This window comes from Notechis scutatus, chromosome Z (genome assembly GCF_049901735.1).
Source record: "Notechis scutatus isolate UNSWTSFEM ecotype Mainland chromosome Z, rNotScu1.2, whole genome shotgun sequence".
Classification (NCBI taxonomy): Eukaryota; Metazoa; Chordata; class Lepidosauria; order Squamata; family Elapidae; genus Notechis; species Notechis scutatus.
This window is the reverse complement of record NC_142025.1, coordinates 67,559,656-67,580,578: the sequence shown is the minus strand read 5'-3', so window position 1 is coordinate 67,580,578 and position 20,923 is coordinate 67,559,656. Positions and strand designations below refer to the sequence as shown.

Here is a 20,923-nt window from a genome sequence, read left to right as displayed (position 1 = left end):
TAAGAACCTGAAATGACCTGCTGGTTTGATATCATGGCTCCTCTAGAGGACTAGGTTGCATAGGGATTCTGGGATGTAGAGTTTCATCCCCTTCAATGCTAGTTCATCTCTTTTTGTCAAAGTGTGTTGATTGTCCTGGAACCAGGGGTCTGCTAGCATTTCACTTTTCAGTTTCATGGTTAGGTTGCTTACGGATTGGTCTTGCCAGTTGTGGTGTTGTCTTCTGGTGGTTACTTGGTTACTATTTATGTAAAGGGGATGATGGCATTCATGACCTCCTCTCATTCACATTTGTACTGGGGCATGCAGGAGATGGCATCAGATAGAAAGTTCCTCCCCCCGGGATGTGTTTTAGCATGAAGTCAAATCAGTTGAAGTATTGAGCCCAGTGGACTTGTTTGGGTGATTGTCAGCCTTCAAGATCTTCTACTATTGCTTTGCATCTTTTGGCTGCCATAAGTAATGGGGGGAGGAGGGGGTAAAGTCTGGGAAGTGAGCTGGAGGTGTTACATTCTAGTGTTGTGTAAAATGAGGAGGGGGGAGTATAAATTCTTGCTTAGGTTTCTATTTCTCGCTTAGCTTTCTTTTCTCTGCGCAACTGCAAACTTTTATCAAAATATTCCAAGGTCAACGGACAGAGGCCTCATCATCACCTGAAGATGTCCACATGATCATATTCACAACTTTTAATTGGAAGAATCATTTGAACTATTGGAGGTGGGAACATTTCCATCACTTTGTATATGTGATCTGCGCGCCTAATTTCCCAGATTCAGAATTCTATGGTTGCTACCACTTCATTTTCAGTAAAAGATATCTTTTCTCCAATCTAAGGAGTCTAAGTATTTCTTTCTTGAATTTTGAATGGAGCACCACCTGACATTATTCTGAATCTCACTCTACCAGCCCACCCGGAGAAAATATCCAGTTTCTTCCGAGGGGGTCTGAACATCATGTCATCTCCAACTAGTAACCAGGAGGACCTGGGCACCATTGGAGGGCAAGAGTCTTTGTTGCTGGAGGAGGCACAAGAAGCTGAATTGTTAGCGGAGCTCAATCTGGAAGAGATCTCAGCTGTGAAGCCCAGATGGTCATTGGGAGTTGGCTGGAAGGATCCGGAGGAGTGTCCCCCTGCCCTGGAATCACCATCACCTGACGGCATGGAAGAGAGGAGCCATGGCAAGAGAGGGAAAAGAGAGAGCTTTTACTGGATCAAACCAGGCAACTCCTCAATGAGGCGTTTGGGCAACTCCATGCTGCACAAAGGTATGAAAGGGAAGGGGGAGCAGCCCCAGCCAGAAGAAGCCGAGCAGCCCCCACCCCCATAAATCAACCTGAGCCAGCGCAACAGCCAGCAACAGCCCCGGGGGGCCCAGCGGGAGGTGTAATCCCTAGAAGACGTAGAACTCCCAAGCTGCCTCTGCTAGAAGTAAAATATGGAGGAAATCCCAAAGACTTAGGGTTTTTCCTAGCACAAGTTTGGAGTTATATGGAAGAATACGGGGAGGAATTCTCCTCAGAAGCAGCCAAAGTGAGATGTGTTACCAGGGCTCTGGAGGGAATAGCTGCAGAGTGGATGGTGACTTTGCATAATGATAATGCCCCCCAGCTGCTGAATTATAACCTTTTTATGACTGTGCTGCAGGCAAGATTTGAGGACCCACTGGCGGAGCGAAAGGCCAGGATCAGGATGAAGACCATAAATCAGGGGCGGAGATCAGTGGCCGATTACACCCAAGAGTTTAGACAGCTGGCGTGTCATATCCGAGGCTGGTCCCAGGGAGCCCTGATAGAAGCGTTTAAAGATGGATTAAATGAAGATGTATACCAGAGATGCATTGCCAGAAGGGACCCCAATGACTTGCAGATGTGGTACTTGCTGGCAGAAGAGGTGGAAATTGATCTAACCCAAAGCAGATGCCAGGGGGGCTCTGGGTGGAGCAAGCCTCCCCCCCACGTCTCCAAGAGGCCCCCAAGGCCCAGAAGGGAGGGGTGGCAGCAAGACCCAAACCCACTGCCTGCTTCCGATGGGGGAAGGAAGGTCACCGGGCTGCGGACTGCAGGGCCAAGTTGGATCCAAAGGGGGCGCCAAAAGGAGGGAGGAAGCCTGAAGAAACCCCAGCGAAGCCTCGTGAAACCGCGCTAAAGACGAGGGAGGTTGTAGAGGTCACCCCTCCGGAAGGAGAGGAGCTGGGACCTCCGACCTCCTCTGAAGAGAGTGAATCTGACTCGGAAGATGACTTCCTGGTAAGTCCAAACAAGGGCCCTATGACCATTCCAGTGAAATTGAGGGTACCCACATCAGGGGCCAAAGGGGAGATGCTAGCCTTGCTAGACTCTGGGTGCACAAGGTGTGTAATCAACACAAGAGTAGTAGAGGAAATGGGCTTAAAACTAAAACCTTTAAAAACGTCCATAGCCTTTTGCCAATTGGATGTGAAGCACCTTGGAAGGTCAAAAACAAAATATGCATTTACCAGAAATCCTCTGACCCCTTACCTTGCTTCTTATAGAAATATTGTGCAAAACCATGAAATTGCTGAACTAAGGAACTGGAAGTAAGCATGTTTCAGTGAATAAGGATGGGTCTGGAAAATAACAGATATGTACTTCTCCTTTTTTGGTATAGTTTAACATAAGAAACACCCCGGGCTAGGCTGAGGTTATGAAATGTATAAAAGTAATGCCTCAGGAAGAGCCAGGGGTTCAGAATTTGCCATGCTAATGCTCTGAACTTTTGTGCACAAATAAAAACCTGTATTCTCCAACCTTTCATGGTCTTGTGTCCTGATTTGGAAACAGGATCTGCTGCAACATTTATGGCGACTCCGCCGGGACACAAGGGGCCCTGAGGCCCGCTGGAGGGTTCACCCCGGGTGCCAGCGACTGGGTGAGTTGAAGGGAACATCCCAGGCGCCATCGGTCCTTTGAATCCGAGGGACTTCGCGAGACTGCCCTGTTCTGGCAGCGGCGGTTGACACCTCCAAGAACCACAGGTGAAAGGTGAGGAGACCAGGACATCTTCCAGCCGGCTGGTGGAGAAGGAAGATGCCTGCAGGCAAGTATTGAATTTGGGAAAATAATCCCTCCCTGTAAGCAGGGACGGAGGAGAGGACTGATCACCCTCTCTTAGGTAAAGGTGGGAGGATCTGTCAGGAGTGACTGACGTGAATGACTACTGTGGTTCCCATTGGTGACTGTGCCCCTAACCCCATTGGGGTGTATGCTAAAACACTTTAAGGAAGCATATGAATCTCAGGACTATGGCCTTGAATGGAGCAGGCATAAACTGCAGGTGTTCTGTGAGGGAGAGTGGCCAACATTTGGGTTGGGGTGGCCTCCCATAGGTAAGCCCATGAGTGAGCTCATGGAAGTGGCGAGGAAAGTCTTTGTGAATAGGGAAAAGAAGGAGGAAAGAAAAAAGGATCAAAAAATGCAACGAAAAGCTGAGCTAATGGTGGCAGCTATGATGTGGACCTTTAAGGGTAGGGGAATTAGTCTGCCGAGGGGCGGCAGACCAGGGTTAGGACGCAACCAATGCGCCCTTTATAAAAAGGAAGGACATTGGAAGGGTGAATGTCCTGAAAGGAATAAGGAGAGGGACCAGGTGGAAGAGGAGGGCATTTTCAGAGGGGCCTCCGAAGACCCCTGGGAGGAAGCTGGGGAAGGCAAAGTTATAGGAGGGGCAGTTACACAGGTTAGAGAATCTCAACAAGAATGGGGAATTCTTATAGTTGTTGCAGCTAACTTTCTTGCTGCAGGAGGTAGAGCGAACCCTTAGGGGTGACTCTAACACGTAAGAGCGTGAAAATACCCTTTAGAGCAGTTATTGAACCAGTGGAGTGAGGAAAACCTACTCCCCTGGACTAAAAGTTTAAGTAAGAACAGAATGATAAATTTGTGCATTGAAAAATGGCAAAATAGATAATTGAGGAACCACAATACAGGTAGGATCATCTGGGGGAAACAAGCAAATGTAGGTTGGGTCCTGAGCCCCCAGCAGATAGTAAAATACTTTTGGCTAAAGAAGAAAATATGTGAAACTCCTTAAGGACTGAGAAATAGGTAAGGTTAGTGTTATATTTAGAAACAGGCATAGGAGTTTCTATCTGGAACTGGTAAGATTAGGGCCGTGTTCTCCATGGAGCCCATGGGGACAGGTTAAACAGTAAAAGTTGTCTTTAAAAAGAAAAGTGGAGTTCAAACTTGCTCATGAGAGCCCTGGCCAGGTGCAAACGAGGTGTGAAAGAAGGTCTCTATAGATCTTGATCTTTAAAAATAAGCCAGCGTCGTCTGGGAGATAAGGGACAGAACACTCAGGGCAGAGATAGGTAGTAAAAATCTCGTGCTTAACAATGAGTGTAACGTCAAGTAAAAGTGAGAAGTTCACTAAAACAATAAGAAAGAAAGCCCAAATAGTGAAACCTCAAGTTAAATACTTAGGTTATACTATAAGTTAGGGCCACAGAGCTATAGGACATGAGAAAAAGGAAGTTGTGTGCTGGATTACAGAACCAACCGACAGGAGTTTTTTTAAGCAGCAGGCTATTGTGAAAATTTTGCTCTGCTATCCAAATCACTCTATGAGTCCACAAAGGGGGGAGAAAGGGAACCCTTTGTTTGGACGTGTGAACAAAAACAGGTTTTTGAGACTAAAAAATAATTAGCATCTCAAGATCCTGTTATGGGATTTCCCAACCTTGAGAAATCTTTCAATTTGTATGTGGACTCAAAGACTAATATGGCTCTTGGAGTCCTGAATCAAGAAAAAGGGAAGTGGCAACAACCCATTGCTGGAGAAAGAAAAAGTGGAGATTTAGAGGGACAAAACCTCCCCAGGTCTGGAAATGTTGTGTCTGTGAATGTGTCTGTGTGTAATCATTTCCATACCTGGAGGATGAGACCCTCTAACAACAGTAAAAAAAAATGGAGCTCATTGGCTTGTGAGAAAAAGCTCTCAGAAAAGAATTGTAAGTAATGATTGATTTGCTTGGAGAAAGAATGAAATGAAATTTTTGTGTGAGAAATTGGTTATGCAAACAGTCTGATTACAGTATAAATGTGTGAGTACGTTGATGTTGAAGAGAAAAAAAATAAACATTGGTGTAAATGTCTGTGTGTTGACCCCCATCCCAGATTAAAAGGAGAGTACTTTCATATAAAGAAATTGCATGTACCAGGAAATGAGAAAGCTCTCATGGAGAAATGTGTGTGATTTACTAAAGCTAGAGAGAGAGGGAGGAACAGAGAAAATTAGATGACGGAAAAATAAAATATGTCAAATATAAAATATGTCAAATATGTCATCTGAAGTTCCACCAAGACCACTGGATAAAGTTGCAAGTGGGACCAAGAAATTGAGAAATTGAATTTTTGGTGGATACTGGGACATCCTGGACATCTTGAAGAATAATCCCTCTGGGATGCTACATTAGCCAGAATTCGAATTTCAAAATCAGAAATAAAAATCAACCCATGCCACATCAAATTTAAAATTATAGTATGTAGAGAGAGAGAGATCAAATATCTTGGACACTTGATTAGTGCAGGGAGTAGAAAAATAACTCCAGCTAGAATTGAGGAACTAAGAGAGACTTCAGAAAGTTTTAGGGACTGTTAGGCAATTGAAAAAAATATGGGGAAGTCTCTTAAAACCAGTAGCAGTGGCGGGGGGCTGCCCTGCACGCTTCATAACGGAACCCATAGAAATGACCACGGGAGAGCATAAAGAAACCCTGTGTTTTATTGTGGCCCCTGGGATGGAGCAACCGCTAATACTGGGATTACCATGGCTCCGGAAATGGAACCCCATGTTAACTGGAGGAAGGGGTCGTTACGCATACGTACCAACCAGCGACCGGAAAGGGAGGGGCGATCTCAGTTGAAGTCTCAAAATCCGGTTGAGTTAGCCTCCACAGGTACCGAGAACTTGGAGGGGAAGGAGAAAATTCTGAAGGAATATTGGGATTTAAAAGAAGTGTTCAGTGAAAATGCCTCAGATGAGCTCCCCCTCATTGATCAACAGATTGTAGCATTGAAATTTTACCTGGGGTGAAGCTCCCGAAACCGAAGTTATATTCGATGACACCATGGGAATTAGAGGAGCTGAGATAATTTATTGATAAAAATTTGAAACCCGGTTTCATCCAACCCGCTAGACCCCGGGTAGCGGCCCCAGTGCTGTTCCATGAGAAGAAAGATGGCTCCAAGCACTTGGTAGTGGACTATAGAAATTTGAACACCATTTCTGTGGAAAACATGTACCCCCTTCCCCTGATGAAGGACATACTGGCCCACCTGGGCAAGGGAAAGATTTTCATGAAATTGGACGTGAGAGAAGCGTACTACCAAGTTCGAATTAAGGAAGGAGATGAGTGGAAAACCACTTTTAATTGCCCGATGGGTTGTTTCCAATTCAACGTTCTCCCATTTGGCCTACAGGGGGCCCCAGCCGTATTCATGCAGATGATCAATCAGGTGTTACATGAACATTTATACAAGGGTTTTTTGGTTTACCTTGGTGACATCCTTATCTACATGGAAACTTGGGATGAACATGTGAAACTAGTGCGGTCAGTCCTACAGAAACTGCGAGCCGCCAAAGTGTACGCTAAACTGTCCAAATGTGAGTTCCATCAAGAGAAAATTGACTATTTGGGGTATCGCATCTCACATGAGGGCATAGAAATGGATCCAGGGAAGGTGCGTGCCATGTTGGAATGGGCCCCCCCCACGCACCAGAAAACAACTTCAAAGTTTCTTGGGATTCACCAATTTTTACCGGCAATTTATCCCAGCTTTTGCTAAGATAGCAATGCCTATCACGAATCTCCTAAAAACTAAAGGGGAGGCGAAGCCAAGGCCTAGCAAACCGCTGGAGTGGTCCATGGAGTGCCAAGCAGCCTTTGAAAAGCTGAAACGACTGTTTGATGCAGAGCCAATGCTAAAGCATCCGGACATGGATGCTCCTTTCGTGATCCAAGCCGATGCGAGTGATGTGGCTGTGGGAGCAGTATTACTTCAAATCAATGAGAAAGGAACTTTACAACCCTGTGCCTATACCTCCCGTAAACTATCTGAAACCAAAAGAAGGTGGGCCGTATGGGAAAAGGAAGCTTTTGCAGTTCGCTGGGCTCTATTGACTTGGAGACATTTCTTGGAAGGAGCAAAACACCCGTTTGAGGTATGGACTGATCATAAGAATTTGGAGGCCTTAAAAATGCCTCGGAAGCTGTCCCCTAAACAAGTTCGCTGGGCCCAGTACTTTAAGCAATTTAACTTCTCATTGAAGTACATTCCAGGGGGGAGGAATTTCATGGCGGATGCTTTATCTAGACTGCCTCAATATAATAGTGTTCGCCAGGAAGTGATATGGCTGATTGTCTCAACCAAACAGCTAGCCGCCCCAGTGGTCACTAGAGCTTAAAAGAAGAAACAAGAAGTGGATTTATTGAATGATTTGACTGCACAATTAAAAGAAGCCCTAAAACTTGATGATTGGTTCCTGGCTCATTCGAATAACTGTACAGTTAGAAATGGTTTGGCCTGGATGGGAATGAAGCTGTATGTACCAGAAACACCGAGAAGCCAAATATTACAATAAGCTCATGATTCTAAAGCGGCTGGCCATTTTGGATTCGTGAAAACCTTACACCTGGTTAAGCGGCAATTCTGGTGGCCCACGTTGAAGAAGGACATTGAGACTTATATGGCTAGCTGCTCAATTTGCGCATCAGCAAAGAGACCTCCTGGTAAGCCAGCAGGGCTGCTACAAAATGTGGCTAGACCAACGGTTCCGTGGAAGGAAATCTCTATGGACTTCATAGTGGAATTACCCAAAAGCACCGGAAACACGGTTATTTGGGTGGTAACCAATTTGTTTTCCAAACAAGTACACTTCATACCTTGTTCCAAGATTCCATCTGCAAAAACGTTGGCTAAACTGTTTATACTACATATCTATAGATTACATGGCGTTCCTGAACGTATAATTTCTGACAGAGGGGTTCAATTTACCTCGAACTTTTGGAGGGAGTTCCTGAAGTTAATAGGCTCCGCCCAAGGCTTAAGCTCCGCCCACCCACCCCAAACCAATGGGGCCTGTGAGAGAACTAACGCAGTGTTAGAACAATACCTTAGATGTTACATAAATTATCAGCAGGATAATTGGGCCGACCTATTGCCATTTGCCAAAGTGGCATATAATAATTCTGTACATAGTAGTACTGGGTTTACCCCATTTAAAGTGGCATCAGGGCAAGATTTTGTACCCATACCTGAACTTCCTCGTGAAAGGCCTAACATCCAGTCATTAGACGAATGGATATCTCAACTCCAACTTAACTGGCCAGTCACTCGTAAAGCATTAGATGACGCACATCAATCTCATAAGAAGTTTGCAGACAAAAAGAGAACTCCACAGAAACCGTATCAAGTGGGCGACAAAGTTTTCTTGTCCACCAGATATCTACAAACCACTCAAAAGTCGAAGAAACTTGGTCCTAAATATGTGGGTCCTTTCACGATTGAACGGATCGTAAATCCTGTGACAGTCCAACTGAAGTTACCGAAAACTCTTCGACGAATCCACCTGGTCTTCCATGTTAGTTTGTTAAAACCTGAACATACTTCTGGTTTAAGACCAACCCAGACTGATCCTCCTATACCATTGCTGATCGAAGGTGAACAACATTTTGAAGTTAAAGAAATTCTGGACTCTCGCAAATGGAGGGGTCGGCTCCAATATCTCGTAGCTTGGAAACACTTCCCTTCTTCCCAAGCTGAGTGGGTCAATGAAAAAATGTTAGAGCCCCTAAACTGATCAAAGCCTTTCATACAAAGTATCCTGATGAACCCTAGAAATGTATCCATTTTATTTAACTGATTATTAATTAGTATCTTTTATCTTCCTTTTTCTCTTGTAGGACTAACGTCTTTTTTCTAGGAGGGCCGAATGTCAGCCTTCAAGATCTTCTACTATTGCTTTGCATCTTTTGGCTGCCATAAGTAACAGGGGGAGGAGGGGGTAAAGTCTGGGAAGCGAGCTGGAGGTGTTACATTCTAGTGTTGTATAAAATGAGGAGGGGGGAGTATAAATTCTTGCTTAGGTTTCTATTTCTCGCTTAGCTTTCTCTTCTCTGCGCAACTGCAAACCTTTATCAAACTATGCCAAGGTCAACGGACAGAGGCCTCATCACCACCTGAAGATGTCCACATGATCATATTCACAACTTTTAATTGGAAGAATCATTTGAACTATTGGGGGTGGGAACATTTCCATCACTTTGTATATGTGATCTGCACGCCTAATTTCCCAGATTCAGAATTCTATGGTTGCTACCACTTCATTTTCAGTAAAAGATATCTTTTCTCTAATCTAAGAAGTCTAAGTATTTCTTTCTTGAATTTTGAATGGAGCACCACCTGACAGTGATAGTTTTCACAGGGTCCTAAGGGCTTCCAGATTTTTATAGTCAGTCCAGACTATGAATGGTCTCTGCCCACCTTCCAGCAGGTGGAGCCAGGTTTGCAGTGCCCATCTCACTGTGAAAGACTCTTTTTCCCATGAAGCCTATCATCTCTTTGTGACCGTGAGCTTGGGGGAGGTGTAGGCACACAGCTGTAAGCTTCCTTGGTCGTTTTTTTTGGAGTAATACTGCTCCCTCTGCCATGCCAGTAGAGTCCAATTGAATGACAAAGGGTTGTTCGGGGTCAGGATGCTTCAGCACTGGTTTTTTCACAAACAGTTCTTTTGGTGTTTCAAATGCTTTTTGGCAGGTTAGGTCCCACTGTAGGGGTTGTCCTGGGTGGGGTTTCGTTCCTGGGCTCCCTGTCTTTAGGAGGTTTGCAAGAAAATTTTGGTGGTCCACAGAGAAATGTCACCTCCAAAGCAATTAATCCAGGCTATGTGGAAATGCAAGGCTGCGCCGCCCACATGGACCATGGGAACACAAGGCTTGTATCGCTTGCATTGTGAACAACATGAGCTAGTGAGGGGAGGGGGGAAAGGGAGGGGGAAACTTGCCCCACACACCCCATGCACCTGGCCTGGCAACCGGGCTGCTTCTTTCTGCTTCTTTCTTCTGCTTTTGGCTGCACGCAAGGAAAGCAGCAAAAGTCTTTCTTTCTCACCCCCAAACTCCACCAGAAAGGAGTCTTAGGGATCCTGCAAGGTGGGGTGGGGAATTTTCCTACAGACCTTTTGGGGGATTTTCCCAGGGTGTCTGGTCCATGAAATTTAAAATTATGAGTTTGGTGGTCCCTGAGGTCCAAAAGGTTGGTGACCCCTGCCCTAGAGGGCAGTTGAATGCTGTTTTCCATTTGTCTCCCTCCCTGATGCAGACTCAGTAGTATGCTTCTCTAAGGTCTAATTTGGTAAAGACCTTCCCCTTGGCTAGGTGAGATAGCATGTTCTTCATGAACGGGAGGGGGTATAGATTGTGCACACACAGACCGTTTATAGCTCTAAAGTCCACATATAATCTCATGGTCCCATCTTTTTGCTCTTTGAATAGGTCTCCCATCTTTTTGCTCTTTGACCCGTGGCTTGGCTAGCTTGATGAACCCTCTTGCTATGTTTTTGTCTATGTATTTACACATTTCTTGCATTTCCTGGGGCGTCATGGCATATAATTTAGACTTTGTTAGTTTTGCTTTCTATGGTGCAGTCTGTCTCACAGTGGGGAGGTAGTACATCACACTCAGTGGGGAGGTAGTACATCACACTCAGTCTTGCTGAACCTCCTTGAGGTCCTGATATTCCCTCAGGATCTATCCGGCCTCAAGGGTTTTGTTGGAGGTGGCTGATAGTTGTTCAGATGGGTTCTCTGGGACAGTTCCCTGCATGGGCGGTGCTTCTATTTGCTGATGAAGAGGGGATTGGGGTCCCCTTGCTATCCTCAGTCTGTGGCTGCCTCCCTGCCACCAGATAGTCAGGCCTCACTTGTCTAGCCAGGAGAGTCCCAGTATGACAGCATCTGTCATTTTGGGGGGCAGTATGAATCAAATTGTTTCCCAGTGATCCGCTAGCTCTAGTCTCACTGGTTTGATTAAATGAGTGGCATGGGCCCCTCCCAATAGGGACCTATAAATCTGTTTGAACCGGATCGGGTGGGCCAACCTTTTCAGTCTAATTCCCAGTTTCAGAACCATGATTAGGTTGATCAGACATCTAGTGCAGCTTGAGTCTATTAGGGCTTGGAAAGTCCCCTGAGTCCCTGTTTTTGGAGCTTTGAGTTGTATTGTGAAGATGAAAGGGGAGACTGGTTGACTCATCATTGGGTTGTTTTTGCCCTCGTCCTCGCTGTCATAGGAATAGAGTGACTGGACATCATTGCCTGGAGTTCCCTCCCATTCAGCTGGGTCAGGAGAGACCTCTACAGCCTGAAGAGCCTTGTGGGGCATGTTGGTGGCACATTTGGGGCCTTGTTCTGGTCGGGCCCTGGGCAGTGGCTCTAGCTTTAGTTCCAATCAGAAGGCTTTGATGCCACAAGTAATCTTTGAATTTGGGATTATGACATGCTTTGTGCTGCAGGCAAAGATCTATTACTTAGAGAACAAAACCCCTTTCAGAAGTGTGAGATTTAAAATATTCCAAATTTCATACTCACTAATTCGACAGACAACTCTGATGTACAAACAAAGTTTATTAAAAATGTGTTTGCAAAGGCAGGCCTTCACGTCTCTTCCCAAAGTTGAGATCATGAAGTGCACCCTCAGGGTTTCAAACAATACTTTTATACAGTTCCAATCAATATAGACCACACCTGAGCTCTCCCAGTTCCTTTTATCTACATGCTTGACAAACACCTCCTGCATGTGTGACATACACATCCTTTCCAAACAAGTAACACATCCTGCATTCATGACAAACATGACTTCCTTTTGTCCAGTTACTACAGGATTTATCTTATCTTTGTTTTATACAGTCTGTTCAGAGAAAGGCCACACTTGCTGCACATTCCGGTCAAGCTGACACACATTTGTTCTTCCCTTACAGTTAGTGGCTTTGCTGCTGAATCTTGCAATAAGAGTCATTAGCATTTTATAATACGATTCAATTTCTTTTATAAAAGAGTAACTTTCTACCCATTCTCACAGAAGGGACATCCTGACTTCCGGTTTGACATCACAGTGAGATTGATGCAGGGAAGCGGGGCTCCACATCCCCATGCCAAATCCTCTTCATTGGAGGGCCCCCCAAGAGTCACCCTGTAGGGGTGACATACAAAAGAGGGGCATCCTGCAGGTCACAGAGAGTGGCAGCTCTGCTGCTGGACTCAGGGTTTCTTCCCTCTTTGTCAAAGATGAATATGAGGTGGCCATTATGTCCGCCATGAAGCTGGGGCAGGTAAAGAAACTAAGATTGTGCTGGAGCAGTGTGAGAGGACAATGATGGAGCTGGGTGAGGTGATTTTTAATTCTTGCCTAGGATCTGACCCTAAAAGAAAATAAATCCGGGAAGAGGCTCTCTGGAATGTTTTTAAGTGTTGATTAAAGAGAAGCAGAGAAAAATTGCACCCTAACAGGAAATAAGCAAAAGCTATAAAATGCAGAAAGACTGGATGTATAAATCTTATTGGCATGACTTTGAACAGGCATTTAAAATGCTGGACATTTGACTGTTTATTGAATATACTTTGAATCACTTGAAATAAATAACTGGCTTTAACATTGACTTTTAAGCTGATGGCACCATTTACTGGTGAATGGATATATACTATGTCATACTCCTTGAATAACAAAAACAACCCTGGGAAATTCTGATAAGAGAAGAAAATAACACCAGGAGGTCTGCTATATTATCTACTGTTCTATATTATCTACCTTATGGTTACCGGAGGATCAACCTTGAAAACCTGGAGGATATTTAATGGAATGACTTTTGAATACTGGAACTAATTAGCAATTTAAAGAGTGGATTTAAGGAGCTATTTGGAAAATCCCCTGGACCGTATAAATGGAACCAACCGACTAATTGTGGGATATAAAGAACCATAACTATTGTATCTCCTGATGAACAAAGTTAAGATTGCTGGCTTTGGGAATTAAAAAAAAAAGACTCTTGAGTGGTGACAGATTATTGATAGAACATTGAGTAATATTTGAACTTTTTAAAATAAGACAAGATGGCTCACCAGGAAGAATTGGAGGCACTTCAAAAAAAACTATGTTGATGCTTCAAAGTTTTATGATACTATGAAGGGGAATTTCAGGGAGATAAAAAATTTACTACATGATATAACTGGAAAGACTGAAAATGTGCAACAAGGAATAATGAATCAAGATAATAAAATCCAGGAAACGGGAGATAACTGGAAGCTTAGAGGATGAGATAGAACAGATTACACAACAAATAGAACAAGGAGAAAAGCAGGAGATAATAAAGTTGGGCGAAATAAAGTTGGGAAAATATGTATTAGGAGGTAGAAAAATGGAACTGAATAAATCGAAAGGTATTTTTGGAAAAAAGACAGAGGATTTGGCAGACTCGCAGGTGGATTGGTAGCAAAAAATAGTGGAGATGGAAATAATGGTTGGGTTGAATATAAAAGATGTAAATAAAAATCCAAGGGAAGAGTATAGGAGGTGAATTAAAAAATAAAGATGTGAAACTTCTAAGAGAATGAGAGATGATGAATAGAAAGGATATTTTTTAAAACAAGATTGGCTGTATTAAGAATTAGAATAGATTAAGAAATTAGGAATAGGGGGAATTATTATACATATTTTTGCATAACACATTTAAAGTGAATGGTAGAGGTTAAGATCAGAATTTGAAAAAGTGTGTTGTTCTGTCTTTTATAATTACTGGCTGAATGTATAAAGACAAACAGGCAAACTCTACAGAGTCTTCCATACACATTTCTTTATTGGTCACAAGGCATTCTGAAGCTGTAACTCACGGTTTTGTCAAGATTCATCTAATGTGCAACTCTTTGCACAGCTGACTTCATAGTATAAAAAGACAGTTCTTTTCATCCCATAATGATGGAGCAGAGGGAGCCAGCATGCTTCTGGGTCCAGGCAAGGAAAGGGAACAAAGGGCTTCCCCCAATCCAACCAAGGGTCAATTCAGTGACCAACCAGGATTACAGATATGACCACATGACATGAACTACATTTACCATGAAGCCTTAACTACATTTACCATGATGCATTCCCTTAAGGGGACAGCTCCCAATTCCTAACTAACTATTCCACTTCCTAATTAACTATATACTGTCTAGGCAGCACACGCCCCGACTGGAATTATAAATTCCACTACCAACTATCTATCAATTAACTATAAATTAACAAGAGAAACAATAAACAGTAATATAGCATCAAACTAGCAAAGCATGCAAAGCTTGAGGTTCAATCTTCAAGTTCAGCCTTTCTCTGCTGCAACACTAGATCAGTCTGGTGTAGAGCTTCTTGGTGAAAGTCTGCTGGTCGTTTCTGGAGGCCTTGTAGGGTGGACAGGTACTCTTGCTTCCATCGGTTCCAAGGGATGTTGGCAAGCTGTTGGAATGGCTGTTGCAAAGGCATTTGCCTGGGTTGGGGTCTGCAGCCAATTGATACATACTATTCCTGAGATTCCCCAGCCCAGTTCTGTCTTAACAGCAAAAGGGGAGCCTCTCGGGCCTCTGAGTACTTCAATGCAAGCTAAAGCGTCAGGGGCATCTACTCCCAGCAAGAGCAAAATCTCGGCTTCAGGATCTAGAGCGGGAAAGTGATGAGCCATGTGCTTCAGGTGAGGTCTGTTGTTTACTACCTCTGGTGTTGCAATCTGGCTGCGGTCGTCTGGTATCCCATCCCATTCTAACACAGGTGGCAGTGGGAACCAGGAACTTCCATCTAATATACAGAGTCCAGTAGCTCTCCTCTCCACCATGCTTCGTGGTCCGTTGATATCGTGAAGTGCACTTCTTCCTTTTGAGCAGTGATGAGGTTGAAGAATACGGACCTGGCCAGTGAGTGATTGCTCTGATTATCCACTATTACATACAACTTCACTGCTTCTTCTGGGCATTCATCAGGGTAGATGTTGACTAAGCAGAACTGATGACATGAGCGAGGGGATAGTGTGTTATAGCACAGTGCCATGCAATTGACACTCACCACTGGCTCCGGATGTGCTTCTGTAGCACGCTGAGGGTCCTTGGCCAAAGGAGGGTTAGGAATTGTCTGCTGTGGTGGGTAAGAATCTGGATGCAGAGCGGCTGGGTGCGTGTTGCTGTTGCATAAGTAACATTGCACCTTGGCTGTGCAATCTCTGGCCGTGTGTTTAGACGATTCGCAACACTTGTAGCAGAATCTGTACTCCCTTATCAAAGCTTTCCTTAGGCACAGGGGCTTCTTTGCAAATGCTTGGCACCTGTTCAGCGGGTGTGGAGTGTTGTGTAATGGACAAATCTGGTCCTTCTTTGTTCTCAGAAGTCTATTTTGGGTTGTTTCTGACGTGTCTTCGCCCATTCTCTGCATGGATGAGGTAGTGATCTCCGTTTTATGTACAGACATGAGGGATTTTCCCTTAGCAGTTTGTGTCAGTCCTGTGGACAGCGCAGAGTTGCTGCTGGCTCTTTTGTCAGTTGGAGGACTAACAGCTCTGAGTCTGCGGGTCTGGGGTCATTGCACAACGTCGCCTGGTGGGCCACGAATGCTTCGAGAAAGGTAAGGGGAGGTACTTTGTTTCGACCATTGGCCCTGAAGGCCTCAGACAACTTGATCCATTGCTCAATTAGCATCTGTGGTAGTTTTCGAACGATTTTGCTTTGCATATCGAATTGGTTAAGACAAGTGAGTCCCGGTAAGTCGGGGTCCCTTTGTGCCACTCTCAGCTGTATAAGTATGTTAGAAAGGTCCCTGAGCTGGCTAGGCTCATTGAGAGTGATTTTAGGAAAGCTGTGGAGGTGATCCAAGAGTGATTATTCCACCTCTGTGTGTGCACCGTACTCTTCATCAAGTCTCTTCCACGTTAGCTGAATTGCAGCATCTGGATCTTTCAAGTGGGATCCATAAATGTCCTTCACTGCTCTTGCAGACCATGGCCCCAGCCATGCTATCAAGTGTACGAGTACTTTGTCAGGCTGCAGGCGTGCAGCCTGAATGTTGCACATGAAAATACTCTTCCATAGTAGATAATCTCTGCCTGGCTCGTCAGAGAATTTGTATACACCATTGGTGGCCAAATCTAGCTTTCCTCTCCTTAGTGCCAACTCTTGCCAGAATGACAGGTCATCTACTGAGGTGGCATAGGGGTTGTAGGTAAGGTACACTGGTACTGTGGAGTCTCCCTTTGGAATCTCATAGACTTGGTCCAGGTTGTGTCTCAGCAATGGCTCGTAGTCTTCCTCCCTGTACTTCCTGAGGAGGTTGTCCTCCCAGGCCATATACGATGGTTGTGCTTCATGCTGCTGGGCAGGCGGACCGTGGTTATCTCATTGTACCTCTGAGCTCGAGTAGTATTGAGGTTGTGGCAGGACGTCCACTGCATTTGGGTTGATCTGGAGAGTTGCCGCTTGATTTCTGCTGAGAAATCTTCGCTGTTACTGGTGGGCTAATTTGCTTGCCTTGCAGGTCTTGAGATGTTGGGTTAGGTTTTCTATTTTTGGGAATGGAATCTCGAGTCTTAGGTCTTACAATGTCAGTTTTGTGACTGGTGTTTAGAGTCTGTGGTTGAGATTGAGTTTTCTGTGCAGTCTCATACTCCATATATACAACATCTGCTGTGGAGAAGATCTGCATGCCTATACTGATATTTAAACCCCAAAAATGGCCAAATAGAAGGTGGATTCTGAAAGCAGGTACCGTATTTGCCGGCGTATAAGATGACTTTTTTGCCCTGAAAAACATGCCTCCAAGTGGGGGGGTCATCTTATACGCCGACAAATACGTTGTTGTCACTTGGTGCAAGAGCGACGGGGGCGGAGCTCCGCAACTTGCGAAGCCCCTTCAAGCCCAGCCGGAGTCTCTCTTCCTCCTCCTCCCCCCCACCCACCCTCCGCCCGGCTCGGGGCGCTTGCGGAGGCCAATCTGGAGGTGGGGTGGGGGGGCGGGAGGGTCTCTGGTGGGGCCGCCGCCCAGCCAGCCCCGAGCCGCGTAATGGCATGGGAAGTGGGGGGGAGAAGGTGGTGGGGATGGACTGTGGCGCCCCTCCTTCTGGGCAGCAGGGCGGGGCCAGCAATTTGCTCCTCCCGCTTCTCCCTCCCTCTTTGAAAGACCGGAAGGGCTGTGCTTGGGGCGGGGGGGGTGTCCTCGGGAAGTTCCTGATGGGACCCCGCTGGGCAGGGCCACCCGGCTCCCAAGCTGCTTTCCAGGGTCCCCTTGGGAAGAAAAGGGTCCGGTGGGTGGTGGAAGAAGGCGAGGGACCTCCTCCCACCCCCTGTCCCGTCCCGTCCCTCCTCTCTTGTCCCCTCCTCCCCCCCGCTTAAGAGAGAAAGATCCGCCTCCCCAGCACCGAGCTGCCACCCAGCGCCGCGTCTCGGCCAGCGCGCGCTGCAACTTGGGAACCGGCCAAGCGACTTTAAAACCGAGCGGAGGCCAGAGATAGCCGGAATTACCCTCCACACCACACACACACACACACACACACACACACACAGAGAGAGAGAGAGAGAGAGAGAGATTGGCAGCTGTCCATCCCCCACCCTTGGAGTCCTGATGGCGCGCACGCGGGGGCTGCTTAAGGGAGGAGGCCTTTCACTTTCCCCCGGGGGGGGCAGGAGCGTCACTTTCACTTGCAGGCAGCAGCGCGGCCTCTCCTTTCCCTTCCCACCCACCCACCCACTCCGCTCATGCGAGCGGACCGGCAGGCTCCAGGCTTTGCCCCCATCCCTCACCTCCTTCCACACCCCTCCACCCCCCCAGTGGCAGAAACTTCACCACACATGGGGACGAGTGGAGGGGGTGGGAGAGCAGCGACCCCGCTCAAAGCTGAGAAAGCGCCATCCTTGCTTTTGCGCTTAGGGAAGAGTTCGTGTTTTTTGTTTTTTTTGTTTTTCTCCCAGGAATGGGATGCTGCTCGTGCGATTTTGTAAGTTTGGGGGGGTCGTCTTATACGGCGAGTATATAACAAACTCTATATTTTGAGTGGAAATGTTGGGGGCTTGTCTTATACGCCCAGTCGTCTTATACACCGGTAAATACGGTACTTTCCAAAGAGGTGGGCTGCAGAGTACCTGTTTGTTGAGATTGAAGATAAGGCCATGTGCCTTGTTTGCAGAGCTAATATACTTATAGGATATAACATGAGATGGAACTATGAGACAAAACATCAGGACAAGTACAAAAACTTGGACATACAGCAGAAGCTAAAAAAGGTGAAAGGGTTTTAAAAGAGTCTGATATCATGGCAACATATGTTCAAAAAAGCAAAATCACAAAGTGAAGCTGCTGTGAAAGCTAGTTTTATAGTGACAGAAGAGATAGCTAAATCACTCAGAAGGGGAGTTTTTGAAGGACTGCATGATTAAAGTGTGCAAAGTCTTATGTTCAGACCAAAAGCAAGCATTTTTGAATGTAAGCATAAGAAGAAATACTGTTACTGATCAGTTATATAAGCTTGCCACTGATTTACATTTTCATTGCATTTTCCCTTGCTGTGGATCAGAGCAGTTATATCACTGGCACAGCACAGCTGACAAACTTCATCTGTGGACTGGACTCAAGTTTATGCAATACAGAGGAACTTTTGGATATGAAATCAATGCATGGCACTACCACAGGAAAAGACATATTTGAAGCAGTATCTAAATGTGTAAATGACATGAAACTTTCCTGGGACATATGTACAGGACTGACAACAGATGGAGCACCTTTGATGTTCTGGGAAAAGAGTGGATTAGTGGAAAGGATGTCAGAGAAGATGAAGAACGAGAATTGCACAGGTGAGCTGAAAGTATATCACTGCATCATACACCAGGAAACACTGTGCAGCAAAGCTCTGAAGATGGAGCAAGTAATGAACACTGTAACACAGACAGCTAACTTTATAAGCTCCAAAGGTTTAAAACACGACCAATTTAAGTCTTTTTTGGAGAAAATATATTCTGAACTTGGTGATCTGCCCCATCACACAGAGGTGTGATGGCTACATTGAGAAAAAGTGTTCAACAGATTTTCGAGTTGCATAAGGAAATCTGTCAGTTCATGGAAAGTAAAGAAAAAGACTCTACAGTACTGTGGGATGAAATGTGGCTGTATGAATTAGCTTTTTTGTGCAACATAAATATCTCACTGTGCTAAAACTTCAGTTTCAGGGACAGGACCGTATGATCACGGACATGTATGATGCACTGAAAGCCTTTCCAGTTAAGCTGTGGCTGTGGGAGACTCAGATGCAGCAGGGAAACTTGAGTCACTTTCCCTATTGCCAAACATTCATAAACCACTGCTGTGTTCTCAGATGCTCATTTTGCTGATAAATTGAACACACTTCACACGGAGTTTACACACCATTTTGTTGACTTTGAAGCACATAAATTCAATTTTGGACTGCTCAGTAATCCATTTGCAGTTGATGTGGAGAAAGCACCTGTAAACATCCAGATGGAATTGATAGAACTCCAATGTGAAAGCACACTTAAGGCAAAGTATGATTTTGTAGGGTACTGCCTTCCCCCTCCCCATAACATTGATGTTACTGTGAATAGTTCTAAATTAGTCTCTCTTTCTATCTATCTACAGGACAAGAATCTATACTTTTCCATCAACTCTTTCTTTGGCTAGAAATGTCTTCCCAAGGAAAGCAACCAAGCTCTATTTCAGCTCAACATGGAGAAAAGAAACAAAAAAAATGTTAATTTGGACTTGAAAATAAAAATAATTAAAGTCCATGAGAAGGAGAAGAAGGTAAAGACTATAGGATAAAAAGGACTCATCATGTGCATAAGGATAAAGAAGAGATAAAAGAGGCAATTAAATCAGCTCTAGGGACAGATGCCATAATCAACAAAAATAGGACAGACCTCATTTCAAAAACAGAAAAGTTACTTGTGCTTTGGATTGATGATCAGATCCAAAAAAGAATTCCAAAAATAGTCTTCATCTGATTCCTGCAAAGCACACAGTATTTTTGAAATGCTAAAGCAAGGAGGTGAGGAATGCAATGAGACATTTGGAGCCAGCCTTAGCTGGTTTATGCAATTTCAAAAATGATTCAGTTACTATAACATATGAATAACAGGTAAAGCTGCAAGTATTAAAGCTGCCCAACACTTTCCAGACAAACTGGATGAAATTATAGTAGAGGGCAACTATTTACCACACCAGATCTTTAATATGGATAAATCTGGGTTGCATTGCAAGAAAATGCCAGAGCAGACTTACATCCACAAAAAGGGCCAAAACAATGGATATAAATAATTTAAGGACAGAATAACTTTGTTATTGGGCAGAAATGTCTCTGGGTTCAAGTTGAAGCTATTGCCAATTCATAGATCAGAGAAACCTCATGCCTTCAAAAACATAAGTAAGCACACTCTCCCAGTGTGTTGCAGATCCACTCAGAAGGCATGGATGACACAAGCAATCTTTGAGGATTATTTTATGACTTGCTTTTTGTCACAAGTAAGGACTTACTACTTAGAGAATATCTCTTTCAGAATTCTCCTACTTCTGTACAATGGCCCTGGACCCCCAACATATCTCCTCAAAAACACAATCCCTCTCCTACAACCTATAGATCAGGGAGTGACTGCAACTTTTAAGGCACACTACTTATGTACTACATTTGCCAAAGCCATAGCTGCAAGGGAAAAAGAGAAATTAGCATTGCATTACTTTTTGGAAAGGTTACAATATCCTTCACTGCATCAAAAACATTGTAGAAGCCTGGCAGGATGCAACTACAAAATGTATCCCAGGGTTTTGGATAAAATGTTTAATACATTTTACTGTATTTGTAAAAAACTGGGAACATTTTAGCAAAATTAAAATTTAC

At 44.8% G+C, this 20,923-nt stretch overlaps 1 protein-coding gene across 1 annotated transcript; it reads left to right on the top strand.

Moving 5' to 3' along the window:
* Positions 1 to 953: 953 nt before the first annotated feature.
* On the top strand, positions 954 to 3,781 carry LOC148128913 (uncharacterized). Its single transcript, XM_087945885.1, is given in 5 exon segments — positions 954 to 1,042; positions 1,168 to 1,964; positions 1,967 to 2,453; positions 2,803 to 2,890; positions 3,242 to 3,781. Coding segments are annotated over 5 exon segments (2,001 nt in total).
* The last annotated feature ends 17,142 nt before the right edge of the window (positions 3,782 to 20,923 follow it).